We start from the raw sequence: 15669 nt of genomic DNA, 5'->3' as shown, positions 1-15669 counted from the left end.
CAAGCCAGCCCCAAATAGTGATGAAAAATGTGCCCTGGAGGTGATGAGCTTGAAAAGCTCTGGCCATGGAGGTTTAGAAGGAAAGCTTGGTGGTTAGCCATGGAGCATGGTGTGACGTGGGTTGAGGCAGAGAGAGGATGAGAGGGAAACAGGGGTGGCCCTAGACATTTTGAGGCCTAAGGCGATAACTAAAAATGGGGCATTTTTTATAGTTATATATTAATTAAATTAATGTTTATTTAATATTTTTATATTATATTTTTCATCATTATTTTTATTTTCTTCAAAATTATTTTAAAGTTCATTATCAAGATTTGTTATATTGCAAAATTGAACATCATTTTCTTCTAAATTATTTTGGTGGATTTCTTGCTCATTTGTGATATTTTCATCTAAATTTTGTGTTATATTTTGTTTATTACTAATAACAAATTTATCCATTAATCATTTTTGAGACTCAATTAATTTTTCTTTTTTTTTTTCTTTTTTTAAGTTTTTCATATCCAGATGCATATTTTCTAGTAGACATTTCTAATCAAATAATATATTTATAAAGACTAAAATAAAAAATAACTTTCAAGTGTAGAGAAAATGAGAAATAGAACTTGATTTATATAAAAAGTATTGTTGTAGTTTCATTGAACAATAACAAGTTTTTAGCAATTTCAACCTCTATAAATTAAAAAAAAAAAAAAATTAAGTACAAGCATAACAAAAATTTAAGCATAGCCATAACACTGACACAAGACTTATTAATAAGACCCACCCACCAAAAAAAAAAAAAAACAAACAAACAAATCCTATATAACGGGGAAAAAAAAAAAAAAAAAATTTGAAGGCCCAAACTTAACACCCAGTCCAGGGAGGGCCCAAATAAACAAAGTAATCTTAAGTTCTTAACAAATAAAAGCCCAAATATTTATTATAATTGTATACCTGATTCCTGAACCTCCTCAGAACCTGATACGGTGAGGTGAGCAGTTGAGACTTGAGAGAGGCGGAGAGCAGAGAATCAGAGAGAGAACAGACTGAACAGTGGAGACTGGAGACTAGAGAGAGGCGGAGAGCAGAGACTAGAGAGAAAGGTAAAATTTTTAGGGTTTTGAGTGGATTTATTTGTTTTGATTTGTGATTGTTTTGACCGGATTTTTAGTTTTTCTGTTTGTTTTTTGGTATCTGAAAACTTTAGCTGGTTTATAATTCTCTTTGTTGATTGTTGTCATTTTGGTTGGTTCTATTTAGAGTTGCAATTTGGTGTTAGTAAATTGCAGTGACATGAATGGCATTCACTGGTGCAGAATAGGCTCACCGAGGATTATAATTCTCTTTGTTGATTGCTATCATTTTGCTTGGAAACTTTCTTATTTCCTTTATTTGGGACATATTTATGTTTGTGGTTTTAGAACTTGGAACTTGTAACTTTGAACTTTGAAACTTTTTTTTTTCTTAGTAATTATTGCCCTTTTATAAGTAATTTGTGTCAAAATTTACTCTCTTTTTCCCCAATGATTCTTTGACATCTATTATGAATTATGATTACTGGTATTTTTTCATATATAAATATATAGTCTTACGATCCTTGATCTACAATTGCATCCACGGAACCCTCACACCGTTGCTTATGTTGGATTCCTTCCGATCCCCTTGAACCAAATTTTTTAAGTGATGTCTACTATTTTTGAATCATAATCCGATGAATAAGGAATCTTTCTTTGGCTGCCTAGTTACTAAGAGCAAAGAGATCTTGTTGAAGTTGATGTCTAGATATGACAATTAACAAGTGTGAGATTTCTTTGCAATACATTGTTTGTTTCTAACAATGACTTGTTGGGCTATTTCTTTTCCATGCACGTACTTTTGACAATGTTTTGTTTCGTTAACAATGAATATGTGATAAATTAATTTTCATTTTGGTTATTTTAGAAATTTGCTAATACTCATTTCTATTGTGGACATGTTTCTTAAATGGATGAGACTTGAGTCTATTTTCTAGAATTATTAAAAAGGCTAGGTGTGTGGCTATTGAGTTGGATAAAAATATGGAGAAGCAAACATAATGCCTGATTCTGTTTCTTTCCTTAGGGAAGTATAATTGCATTATAATGTCTTAAACTTTTGTTGTTGTTGTTGTTGTTCAATATAACACAAGGAGTAAAATTTTTCCTAAATAACCTAATATTAATTATCGAATATTAGGTTAGGTCTTTCTTCCTTCTCAATTCTCACCGGCCACCCCCATGTCAACACACTCACTGTCTTCACTCAGTTGCCCCCCCTTTCTATATATCTCTCACACACAAGCACACTATACTATTTTACAATTTATTCAATTGTGCTCTAACTTTTTGTTTATTTGCAGTTGAGCTTTGGACAAAGAGGGGAGAAATAAAAACATGTATAAGAAGATGAAAGAAGCTGATGGAGCAGGACCCTTGAGAGGCCAAACAGATACCAAGGATGAAGAAATGGACTTCAAGAAGATTATGAAGGATATTGAGAATATCAGTATGTTTCAATTTTCTCTCACCTTTGTTGCTTTTTTAGTCCTGAAATTGTACCTTCTAACTTCCCCTTTTAATTCACTGCATTAATTTTATATTGAGTTTATTTTTATTTTTATTTATTTTTAATTTTTAATTTTTTAAATTTATAATCTCTTTGTAGCCTAAGATATGCATAATGGAAACTTTTTTTTTTTTTTCTAGAACAAGATATCAATGTTAAGAATAACATAGATCCCCACCTGCTATTTATGATCATTATTATTATTATAATTCGTCACTGCTATATGTTGCAGTGTGGGCTTCTGTGTTTAGATATCCATGCAACAGTTTCTGCTTTGTAAAGTTACTTTTTGTCTTGTTAGAGAGCCAAAAGAAATATTTGGTTATCTTAACCTTGTAAAGGTTCTCTCTGTGGTTCAAATAGAACGTGTCTCAAGCTGAACAGTATCAACCGTCAAGGTCTCTATTGGGATAATTTGTAGCACATTTGTCTTTTTAATTTCATTTTTCCATTTGCTTGTGACCTAATGTAAGGCAATGCCATTTTTTCAGGCTCCTCACATATGACATGGAAAGAGAGAAAGGAAATGGAGAATAGGAAGGTGATTGGTCTAGGTGGAAAGGTAAGAACTCTTTGCCCTTCTTTCATCTTCACTTTTAGCTCTATTTTGTTTGCAACAAGCAAACGGCCAGGTGGTGAACACTGAAGTGAACTTTTCAATTACTGTGACTGTATTGTATTCATTTAAAGCTTCCTAAATCTCCTTTAAAAACAGCCTACTAAGAAGCAGAGACTACCCCTCAGTGTAGCACGACCCATGATGAAGAAACAAAAGGAAAGAGAGCAGAAAATGCTAGAAGAGGTGATTAATATATTTCATTGGCCTTTTTATCTATAGTTCATCTGACCGGCAAGACTTTTTGTAGTTTCACTAACTATTTTAGCTTTTAGCGTTTGATTCTTGGACAATTTGGAGGCAAGTCCAGCAGTAGTGATAAAAGATCAATGGGGAGGCGCAAACCTGAAGACAGGGTTTTGAAAGCAAGTGAAGGTCATTTTAGAAATGGTGTACTTGATGTAAAGCATCTGTTACATTCAGCTCCAGCTCCAGCTCCTTCTAGAGGGAGTTATTCAGGTACCCATTTGTTCAGTGATGGGGAAAGGAAAGGAAAGGGAAAGGGAAAGGGAAAGGGAAAGGGGAAGGGAAAGAAGAATGGAGGTAAGAAGGGTGGTGGTAGGAAGCGCCACTAAATGCATGCAAGATGGGAAATATTCACAATGGAAACAAATAGAAGCACTAGTTGTCTACTTTAGATTTTTGTATCATTCTTGGAGCTCAAGCTATGCTAGTAATAACATTGTTCTCTTATTTGTCATTGCTAATGGAAAGGGTTAACTTTATCTTCTCTCTCTCTCTCTCTCTCTCACCATTGGTTTAAATTTGAGCATTTTCCATTTTCAAATAAATTGTATTGCATAGCATAGATGAAGGAACCATCGATTTATGTCTCTGCATATCTCCACTGTATATAAAAACGTGAACGTGATAAATTTCTTTTTTCCACATACTCTCAAGCAAGCCACTCCCGACTCCAATCCATTTAATACAATAACGAACTTCACATTGGAGAGCTAAAATCCTTGAGAGAGAGAAAAATTGATGCTATGGTAAGGCCTGGAGACTGCTGTACAAAGAGAATGTTGATACCTTGGAACATTTTTTCATCCAATCCCCTGCCGCTGAGTTGAGCAGGTGTTGTTAAATTTGGTTTGGCCTTTTCACCTGCATTAATTTTTGTGTGTAAATACATCGATAGTTGGGGATGAAGTGCTAAGTTTGGAGGACTGAGATCACTATGTCTTAATTGGTTAAGCATTATAAACCCATTTATACTGGGGCTGATAGGGTAGGAAGCAAAAGATTCGCAATCTTTGAGGCCATCATCTGTGACTATTTGTGGATAAGCTAGAGATAATATTTTACATGGAGGCTTTTAAATACCTCTCTGCCAACTTGCAAGACAAGTTAAATAAGGCATATCTAGATCATTAGTCTATATGGTGAGATTCTAGGGGTGAACAAACATCCGATATAGCATCATTGAAAGCTAATTCTTTTGGGTCAAGTGAGTTGAATTTTCGAAATTGATTGATTGAACTAGCCAATTCTTTTGGGTTGAGGGAGTTGAATTGTCGAAATTGATTGATTGAACCCATATCGTAGTAAGTCAAATCTATGTTGTGTTGTCGATTACTACCATCATTAAAGAGCTAACAATGGTTGTGGGGGGCTGAATATAGCATCCTTGTGCATCCTCTTGTGTTGTTGTTGTCCCTTCTACTGCATCTTTGTTAGACGTGGCAAAATGGGCAGGTCGGGTCAGGTTGCGGGTTGGGTTGACTTGTATTTTTCAAACAAGTCTTGACTCTTGACAGCCTTGTGTAATGTGTTGTCTTGTCCCATGTCAAGCAGTGAAGCTAGCTCTTATTGGTTGGGATGAAGCTCAAATAGTCATTCTCTCATGTCATGTCTTGACAACAGTTTTAATTGTTTATAACTTTATATCTATAATATATTAATTATTAGTTTGGTACTTTGTGCTTTATGCACCTACTATCAGGAAGTAATTTAAATATTTTTTTAGTAATTTTTTTTTAACGAGTCGGGTTGACCCATTAAAAATCAGGTCGAGTCACAACTCAACTCATTTTTGCTTCGGGTCAAAAAAAGGGGTTTGAGTCAGGTATTTTTCGAGTCGGGTCGGGTTAGGTCAGAAAATTCTGACCCGTATTTCCATGTCTAATCTTTGTCCCTTGCTTTGAATTGTATTGCATCATTGTGCTTCCTTTTTTTCCTCACCAATGTCATCTTGATCCCTCACTTGAAAACCAACCAGTTGACTTTGACTAATGACTCAAAACAAAATTGTGGTTGGAAATTCTTTACTTCTTGATTGTTGGTTCAAGACTAATGAAATTTGATAGCGTTGGTATTAATAAAAATTGTGTTGATGGGGAAAAAATAAAAGTAAAGAAAAAAATAATAATAAAAAAAAAAGAAACAAAGAAGGGGTAATGGATTATGAAAAATTGCGTTAATGAAAAAAAAAAAAATCATTCCTTCAAGCATGTACAATCCCTCCGTGGCATACATATTAGGTTATTATAGGGAGGAATTCTTTAGAGTGGACCTAAAATGTTGGCAAGTGGTTTTGAACCCAAGATCCTTAGAACCATTTAAAGTGTGATGAAACCCACAACTTATTAGAGTTTTTAGTTTATTTTTACTACTATTTATGAGTCTCATTGTACTTTTTGATACTATATTATGGGTTCTACTGTACCATTCAACTAGTTTTTAGTTTTTTCTATAGTATTTTCAATAAAAAATTTTCAATTTCAGATAAATAAGTTGTTCTCAAACGGATGTGGGGTTTAGTCTCAAACATAATTTTTGAAAAACTATATCATTTTTAGCTAAAATTATATTCAATACAAATATCATTAAATGGTGATAAACAGTTACAATTACATTAAAAAGATCATAAATGTTATGCACTAAAGTCAAAATTAACTTAAAAGTTAAAACAACTTAAAAAAGTGTAATTTTTATTGTAGTCATGAAATTAGTTTAAATAGAATTAAGTCATTTAGGTGCCGTACAATCTGCCCTCCTCTACTATCTACTGATAAATAAAAAAAACCATTTTCCCCAAAAAAAAAAAAAAAAACCAAAAACGGAATCAAGGATATTTACGTCATTTTACTTGCAACTTATTTGTGTTTTGTTTTAATTTTATTTATTTATTAAAATATACTACTGATTATTTATACTGTTAGTCGTTAACTATTACTCTTTTAACAGAGGAAGAAAGAAATAGAGAAATAGTTTAAAGTCCTAAAATTGAAAAGAACACAGACAGGATAGAAAAGCGGTGGTTTGGTTTTGGTTTTGGTTTTGGCGTTCAATCGAGAAAGACAGGCATGGACGAACTTGAATTCCGAAAGCTTCTTGATCTCTTTCCTGTAGTCCGATCTCGCGATTACCATGTACGTCTCTCTCTCTCTCTCTCTCTCTCCTTTTCTTTATTTCTACTTTTCATTCATTCCCACTTTCAAATCTTCAATCTACCATAATACTCAAAACCCATATCTCCATTGAATTTTTCTGAAACAATATATATATATTTTTTAATTTAAATATCAGGCAGAATCAGAGGCGTCAAGAGAGTCAACCTCTAAGTCAATGCAGAATGAGGCGGTATGATTCGACTCTACTATATTATCGTGTGTTTATGTATTGAGTGTTAATAATTGATGTTTTTGAGTTCACAACAGGTAAAGGAATGGCAGAGTGCGTGGGATGAGGGGGATAAAAAAGAAGATGAGAATCAGGGAACTAGTGTGCATGATGGTATGTCATACTATTGTATTTAATTTTTTTCATATATATTATAATGATTTTTTTGGTTAGCTATTTTGCTTTGTTTTTTTCTACCTAGTTTATCATTGGGATTTATGTCTTGCCCTTTAGTTTGACCCATTTTATCTTAGAAATTACCAGCATGGTGAATGCTTCTTTTTTTTGCAAATGATATAGTTGAGTGGATGAAATTGAAGGTGGTGTTAATTAAAGTTAGAAATTTGGAGAGACGCTTTGGAAATTTTATTATTATTTTTATATGGCATAGGATTAGTTGCACGTCGCAAAGCATATTGAAAACCAATCCTCACTGTCAATCAAACTCTTACGAGTAACTGACTGCACTTGTCAGAACCCATTACTGGGTAATCTAGGGGTTTTTCACTCTTGACGGGCTAAGCTATTTATCCTCAGGATGCACCTTTAGGATGCAAGGACTAAAGAGAGTACATGGAAAGATATGAGGTCTATAATACTTGATAGTCAAGAGATACCAAAGAGTGAGAGTTTTCGATAGTTTGTATCAATAATTTATAAAGATGGCGAGATTGAACTATTGAAGAGAGTGTGAATCATAGGATAAGAGCAGTGTGCAAGAACTAGGGAAGTGCGTTAGGAGTATTGTGTAATTGTAGAATACATATTAAGTTAAGGGGAAAATTTTATAAGGCCAACTATGCTTTATGGTACTGAATGTTGGGTTATTAAGAAGCAACACATTAATATAATGAGTGTAGCCGAAATGAGAATGTTAAGATGGATAAGTGGTAATACAAGGAAGGAAAGGATACGAAATCAGGAAATTCACTTAGAGATAGGGCCATAGCCATAGGGGTGAGTGGGTGACCCCTACTGATAAAAAGATGAGGGAGAGTTGTTTGAGATGGTTTGGTCATATGCAAACTGCAAAGGAGAGCAATCAATCAACCAATGGGGAAGAGTGAGTAGTTCAATTTGTGAAAATGAGAAAAGGTAGAGGAAGGCCTAAATAATATTAGTAGAAATAGTAAAAAATGACATGTTAAATAAGGAGGCAACAAAGAGTATGAATTTGGAATTCGGCTTGGATAAATTGGTGGAAAAGAATAAATGTGGCTGACCCCGACTATTCTATTAAGGATTCATAGCTGACCAATTTTGGGACAAATGCTTGTTGTTCTTGAATTGGGATTGGACCTCATTGCTTGCCCACCTTTACGATTCTGTCTCTTCTCCATTGTGTGATCATGAGTTTCTCAAGGAAAAATATGTACTTGCTTGGAGACCTTTGAAAAGTTTCACCTGGTGGGTATGTTGAATTTGCACTTTTCTTGTGTAGCCTTTATTCCAAATTGACATACTCATTTATGAAAAGCACATTGCACCTTGCTGTGGTTATCAGGTTTTTGAAATTGGAATCAAATACAGTTATGTGCCACTGGACAGATTGGAAAGAAGTTCTGTAGTATTGTATTTATAGTTATTTCTTGACTTATGTTTCTTCTTCTCTACATCTATGGTTAACTTTTTACTTTTTAAGTTCTATATCATTAATTAAATAGTGCGCAGTGGCATGGTTCAAATTAGTTTACTAAGATGCATTTCCACTTATATCTTGTATTTTATTATGAAAGTTAAATTGTCATGCTAACATGAACTTGTGCTAACAGATGCATTTTGGGAGAAGCTAAAGTCAGCAGCTGAAAGGAAGGTATGCTGCACTCATAATCTTGCCATTTCTAATATTTTGAATTACCAACACGATCTAATGTGTGAAATTTGTTGACCATGATTGCTGGAATATTTCATATTTTGGATAGGTAAAACGTAATTTTTCTATTTCAAACTCAGTAAATCCAACTCATATTTTTTTTAGGTAAAACCTAATTTTGCTTTTTAGCCTTTATAAGATTTTGAATTCTCCTGTCAGGTGACTTGGATAAATGGAGATCTATGAAACTGAGAAGAAATAGAAAAGGGATTGAACTCATTTCTTTGCATCATTTTGTCCTTTTTTTTTTGTGTGTGTTTTTTTGGTTGAGTGAGGGTGGGAGGAAGAGGAGGGAGAACAATTCAACTTAAATAGTGTTTATGCTCACAAAAGTTGGTGATACTGAGAAAGCATGACAAATCTACAACTGATCAATTGTACTCAAAGAATACTTCTTTTTATGGTTAACTTTTTGTGTTTGCATTTTTTAATTTGTTATTATTATGTTTGAATCTCATTTATACAATTAAAAAAAGGTAAAGTTTCCACCACTCTCACTTTACACCTGCTTTTGCTCATCTATTATAACATTGTCCTTCTGTTGTGTTGGTAGTTGTTGTGATTTAAGTTTTGATCATTTTGTGGTTATTCTACATTGTATAGGTTTTTCTTTGTTTACATCCACTTTGATGCTTACTCCAATATAAAATACAGGCCATGAGTCCCCATATTCTGGTGGATATCAAAATATTTATGATATAGTAATTTGAGATCTTAAAATGCAATTCTGTCCTGCAGTTATTTGTAACTTTTTAATAGCTGAACTCCTGTCCACTATAATACATTTCTTAAACCTTTGGAACCTCGTCATAGCCATCTGGTGACAAATTTGCATATAGTGGACATCACTAGTTATACAATATACACAGGTTGAAGAGTGTTTTCTGAAGCTCAATGTTATAGGGATTGGTTTTGCTGTCTTCTTAGCTTGCTTTTTTGGTTACTCCTTATTTCGCAAATGTTAGAAAGGGAAGTGATTTATAAGAGAAAAGAGTAGGTTAACCAAGATTAGAGTGACCATGCTATATGGGGGAGTTGTTCACCAATCAAAATTAACAAGTGTTGACTGAAGTGTCATACTTTGAAATGGTGATTTTCTGGAGTTTTGAGTTGGTATGATGTGTAAGTGGAACTACAGTGCTGTTGAATGGAATTTTCAGGGTACTTAGAAGTTAGAACAGTTTCGTTGATCCATATCACTTATGTTCAAAATTTTGGAGAGAGAGAGAGAGAGAGAGAGAGAGGGAGGGAGGAGAGGGAATGGCCATCCTTTTTATTATTATTATTTATTTTGGATGCTATGAAAATAAAAGAAAGCAGAGAGAAGTAGGTATTGCCCCCCCCCCCCCCCCCCTTTCTTGTTTGGTTGTTTATGTAAATTGACTGGGCGGGAAGTGATAGACATTGTTGAAGTTTGACAAATTGTTAACAGTAAAAAGGCTAGTACAAAAAAAATTCGTTAAAGGCATATCCTATCCTTCCTAATTCCCTCAGTTTGAAAAAAAAGAAAAAGAAAAAAAGAGGAGATTTGAGGGTGGTAAGATACTCCTCCAAATCCTCTCAAAACCTTTCTCCCTCCCTTCTAAGAGAGAACCAAACAGGGAGTGTAACCCCCCACTCTTCTCTCCTATCCTCTCCTCGCTCCCATCCAAAGTATACTGGTGTAATCAAACTAACATTGCTTTCTTGAAGATCTAAATACCATTCTTTCCATAAGCTGCCTTTAATTCATTAAGTGGCTCTGTTACTGAAATTTTTTTCTCACAGAAAAGATGGCTTTAAGTGCTTAGCTAATACACATTATCTTCCATTGTCTATTCACTAAGTTTTTTTGAATGATTAAATGTTTGTTTTAGTATCCAGATCTTGTAGAGCAAGCGAGAAGCTGATTGATAACTATTTGTTCTGTTTTTATCAAACTTTTTTTATTTATCTCAACTTGATCATCAAAGTACAAACACTGCATTTTTTTGGTGGCTTTTACTTGTAAAAATAAGTATACCTTCTAGTACCTTAATTCTCTAAGTTATTTTCTATGTATATATGTACCAATTTCAGCCATTGATTGGAAACTTTTGATGCTGTTAGTGATGCCTTATTTAGAATTGGACTCATGTTTTGTTCCATATTAAAGGGGGAGATTATAATACGATATTTTCTTTCTGTATCACAGCAAATATTTTTGGGAAGGTCTGTGGAAGATTTGAATTTTTTTTTTGGGGGGGGGGGGGAATATTTCACTATATCCTCATTAATCAAATGGAAACGTTAAAAATTAAAATGAAGTTATTAAACCTAAACTATTATCTGAGTTGTAATGTTCCCCTGGAAGTTCAAAACTGAGCAATTAAGCTTTCAATGTCCTTGAAAATTCCAAATAGCCCCGTTATCATTTCAATTACTCTTAATTTAAGAGGCATTTTTTGCATGTGCATATGGAATTGTGAATCATCAAGTTTCTAGACACAAAAGTTCCTTCGTGCATTTAGGCAAGGGACTTTGAATTTTTGATTGACATTAAAGGGTGATTGCTCAGTTTTGAAATTTAAGGGGATATTGCAATTCGAATGATAATTTAGGGTGGAAAAAGAAATTTATTCAAAAAGAAGAAAAAGGGCAAATGCACAATGAAGATATGAGGGATGAAAGGGAAACTAACAATTTTCAATTGGTGCTTATTTGATTTATAGGTTGGGGCAGTAGAAGCCGAGAGGTTTTGCAAGGCTTTTCAACGAATTCATAGTAAACTTGTAAGTCATATACATGTACTGAATTCTCCAATAAAATTTTCTCTTTCTGTTGTTAATGGAATGAAAATTTCTTTTCCTATTGTTTCCAGGTGCATGAAGAACTGAGTTTAGATGCTGCTCGGAGCTTTTTAAACTCGTCATAGAGTTCTGAAGAATGGTTTCATGCATGCATTCTTCATTTTCTAGTCTCTTGAGTACAAGAGTGTCAGTTTGGAAGAGACATTGTTGTCTTGGAAATGTTTGGGGTTTGGATTAAGTTATTATGTGTAACAATCAATTATGAAATTAATTTTGAAAAACTGAATTGTTCATAGAAAGTGTTGTGCCAATAGCTTTTGATGTAGGCTTCAGTTTCTTAAAAAAAATTAATGTTCTGCATTTTCTCTTTTGGTGAAAATATATATTGCACAAATAAGAGTTGCAGCACAATGCATAAACTACACTTTGAAAACAGAAAGCATCAGCCCCTCACCAAGCCAAACAAAAATCAATATGAGGCAGAACAACCGTACTCTATACTCTCAACGGCTGTTTGGCTTGCTGAATCTTTATTTTCATAGAAGTACAAATTCTCAGATTGACATTCTCACATTCGAAATGATTGTTACAAGTTACAACTCTGTTGTTTTCCTTAGAATATAACATTTCTCATTTCTGCATTTGGTTATTTTAGAATATTCCCTTGAATGTCAGAATTTCTCAATTCAGTCACTTCAGTCCATTTGGTCCGTTTTGGTCCACTTTGGTCAACTTCAATCCACTTCAATGAAAGCTGAAATGTTTTTTGCATCTATATTCTAGACTCCACATCTGCCCAACGACACAATTGGCTAACGTTTCCACGTTAAATCAAACTCATTGGTAATTCAGCTCTTCTCGTATTAGATTTCTTTCTTTTTTTGTCTCTTCCTCTCCCAGAATTTAAAACCCACTGATTGAATTCAACCATGAACTATTCTCATGTTTCTTCTTCTTCTTAGCAGCATCTGATGCTTTCCCATGTTTTCAACTTTCCAATTTAACTCAACATTACTACTCTTTTCTTTTTTCCCATCTCAAGTGCAACTAGCTCTTCCACCTTGGAATTTTTACAGCTTTCAACCTCTAATTTTTTGAGCTAAGCTTGCAATGGTTGAGAAGAACTCATGAACAAAATTGATCAGAATATCACTAATGCAGTGAGAGGTTGCATGTGTTGAGGTTTCATCAAAGATAGATCAATCCATATAAATTCTTATTTTTCAATCCATATTTTTCTCATACGTGAGGGTGATTACTCTCTGTGTGTGTATTTTTCCCCTTTAGTGGACTTCTAATCCAACCTCACATCTTTACTTTAAGTTGATTAATTTTTGTGTTGAAATATACTTTAAGTTGATCTAATTTGGTTGTGTTTTTAAGCTGTTATCCTTTTTTTTTTTTTCTTTGGTTGTTAGATGTAATCCTATTTCATTAAAAATATAGTATATAATGATATAATGTTATTCTATTACATCAGCATTGACTCTATGAATTTGGTATGTGTTTTACAACTGTAAGAACTAAGTATAAGACCTATGGGCCTTGGATTACTATGGGCTCACAATCTATTTGTAGTGGGCTTGAAGATTTCCTACTATGGGTCGTTCTCGGCAGAGAGACTCAAAGCAACGCTCAGTTGATGTTCACTCTTTCACTCTTTTCCCCCAAATTTTCTGAACCCCCATCTTCTCCCAACTTTCTTCTATTTATAGCCAAGGTTAGTGGGGTGGTTATGATTACAACCACCGTTAGTGCTACTGAAGGTCCAATGTTTTCTGATTAAAGTGGATGTTCAGGTGGGAGGGCGGTGCGGCATTTATGATATTGGAACTTGGTTCCATCTTGCCCGATTATGTTCGGCAATTCAGTTTCCTGTGCAAATCGCACCTTCCCAGGAAAGGTTTATATACATGACCGGGAACTTTTGACCGACCACCACTTGGATCCCAATATCTTACACTTGTTTGTTCATCAAAGAAGCTTCAAGAAGGGAGCAGGAGAACTGGACCTTTTTGATGGGCCTGTGCCTAAGGCCGGCACAGGACTGGGTCCAGGGCCTGTATGGACCTGTGCTCAAGGACGGCATGAGGTTGGGCCCGGGGTCTGTATGGGCCTGGGATCTCGGTGCCGTACAATAGCCCCCCCTTAATTCATACTCGGTCGCCGAGAAGAATCAAGGAGCTACCTGGGCCTTTTGACCTCGGGGATCTTCTAGCCTGGGACTTCGGACTGTCTCTTCTCATTAATATTCATCTCAAAAGACGCGCCGTTTCGCGGTGCCAGGCGCAGTCGTCATCATTGCCTGACGGTTCGTGAACCGAAGCGGCGTGCGAATCAGTTACGCTTGGCATTCGCTGGGTCGCTCGTACACTGTGCCCATTTATTGTTCGATTAGGCGTTTCTTCTTCCCCACCTCCTTCTGGTTCTATAAATAGTCCCCCTCTGAACACTATTCTATTTTTCCTTTGCCTCCGATCTTTAGTGCTTACTCTCTGCCGACCACATTTCTGTGCGCTTGCCTGCTCAGTGTTCTTTTCCTCCTTAGAACCCAAAGTAAGTTTTTCTTCCCTTTCCTGTTCCTTCGGCTTTATTTCTTTGAGTTCACTTTCGTAGTTTTTAGGCGTTAGATATGGGTTACTCTTACCTCTTAGAATCCCCTGCTGCCTTGGCCGCCTTTAGGAGTAAATTTAACATTCCTAGTGACGTGGATGTGGCCTACTGCCATGAGAGTGATATTGAACTCCACCGAGGACGGGGTACAGCCTTCTTTCCTTTGATGTCCATTTTAGAAGGTGGGGTCAGATTCCCCGTAGATCCCCTCCTGGTAAACGCACTTACTTACTATGGGCTGTGCCCCGACCAGCTTCCCCCCAATTTTTACCGGGTAGTTAGTTGTGTCAGTAAACTAAACCACACCTTTAACTTACAGTTAGACCACCACGATATTAACCAAATGTATAGGCTCTGTGGGAGCAAGCCCACCAATTATTACCTAAAGACAAGAGATGCTCGGGTACGGCTGATATCATGCCTACCTGATTCGAACAGGAACTCCGCCGGGGAGTTCGTTAGGGTGCGCGGCAATTGGTTTGCCGGGGATATCCCTTACCCCCTTACAAAGCGTGAAGTGGGTTCGTACCATCCCCTTCATACAATTATTTTCTTTCCCCCGTACAATCTTCATTATAAGAGACTAATATGTCACCTGTTCTTTTGCAGACGGCAAAGTGTTTGTGCAGGATCTCAGGCCCGTTCACGCCAAGGATTTAAACTTCGTCCTCCGTTCCGAGATATACGTGCATTGGGACGGGCAACTACGGGCTTCTCACTTGATCCTCGGAGTGGAGCCTGTTTATTCTACCTGGCAACCTTTCAAGCAGGCACTGATAGTTGACAGCCCCCTGCTATCGTATATAGACGTCCGGTACGTCAACTTTTTGCCGCCGAAGCTTACAACCGGGGAAGCGAGAGAATTTGGACCGCGGTATACTTGCGCGGACGAGCTAGCCCCTTTGCGAGACGAATCCGCAGAGCAAGCATCCCGGCGCCTCAGGGAGTTAACCCACGAACGCATACAGCAGGAAGAACAAGCACAAGAGCAGCTCATTCCCGAGAACCCAGCCGCTGTGCCTCAACAACAAGCGATAGAAGCGGCTGCCCTGCTAGCTGAAGCTGTCCAGTCTAGCGGAGAGATGGTATCGAGGAAGGTGATGTCAATAGAACGATTCGTGCCCGGTGCTCAGCAACCCAATCAGCCCCCGCCTTCTCAGGGACGGGGTCAATTGCCCCAGCCCCCATCCCCCTCGCAAGCTGGTCGTGCCAAGAAGAAGCAGAAAGTTACCGACCAACCTCACACGGTCCCGGGGGATGCCGCTGTCCAGACTCCTCCCCGTCCGGCAGGTTCAGTCGTTATCCGTGAGCTGCAAACCGAAGCTATCACGGGGGGAGCGTCCTCTTCCCAAGTGGCTCCAGCGTGGAAGCCAAAGTTCATCTTGGACGGCAAGCCTTTGCCCTCAACTGCCTCTGTTCGGATGTGGGACAAGGGCGAGGGTGGCCGTATTGCCTAAACTTTGGCCGAAGCTCTCCTGCTCCCCGAGGACGTGCATGCTTTCGAGGATGGATCCGAGGAGTCTGTGGGGCGTCGGTTAGAGTGGCACGCCATTGCGGTAACTTTTTTGTCTTACTCCAATTAGATTTCCTTTTGCTTCCTTTCTAACCTT

The 15669-nt window shown here is 36.6% G+C and overlaps 2 protein-coding genes across 2 annotated transcripts; both read left to right on the top strand.

Annotated features, from left to right (window-relative positions):
- The first annotated feature begins 923 nt into the window (after window positions 1-923).
- LOC115989153 lies at window positions 924-3917 on the top strand. The gene is made up of 5 exons (XM_031112842.1): window positions 924-1085; window positions 2360-2505; window positions 3057-3127; window positions 3281-3367; window positions 3457-3917. Exons 2-5 carry the CDS (start codon window positions 2394-2396, stop codon window positions 3754-3756), a joined length of 570 nt encoding a protein of 189 aa, XP_030968702.1. The 5' UTR covers window positions 924-1085; window positions 2360-2393; the 3' UTR covers window positions 3757-3917.
- Window positions 3918-6361: 2444 nt separating this feature from the next.
- LOC115984292 lies at window positions 6362-11806 on the top strand. The gene is made up of 6 exons (XM_031107263.1): window positions 6362-6555; window positions 6713-6766; window positions 6844-6919; window positions 8578-8618; window positions 11369-11428; window positions 11518-11806. The coding sequence occupies exons 1-6, from the start codon at window positions 6490-6492 to the stop codon at window positions 11569-11571; spliced, it is 351 nt and encodes a 116-aa protein (XP_030963123.1). The 5' UTR covers window positions 6362-6489; the 3' UTR covers window positions 11572-11806.
- Window positions 11807-15669: the final 3863 nt, after the last annotated feature.

Source organism: Quercus lobata, chromosome 1, assembly GCF_001633185.2.
Source record: "Quercus lobata isolate SW786 chromosome 1, ValleyOak3.0 Primary Assembly, whole genome shotgun sequence".
NCBI classification, from domain to species: Eukaryota; Viridiplantae; Streptophyta; class Magnoliopsida; order Fagales; family Fagaceae; genus Quercus; species Quercus lobata.
The sequence above is the reverse complement of the archived record's forward strand: the minus strand, read 5'-3'. Positions and strand labels throughout refer to the sequence as shown.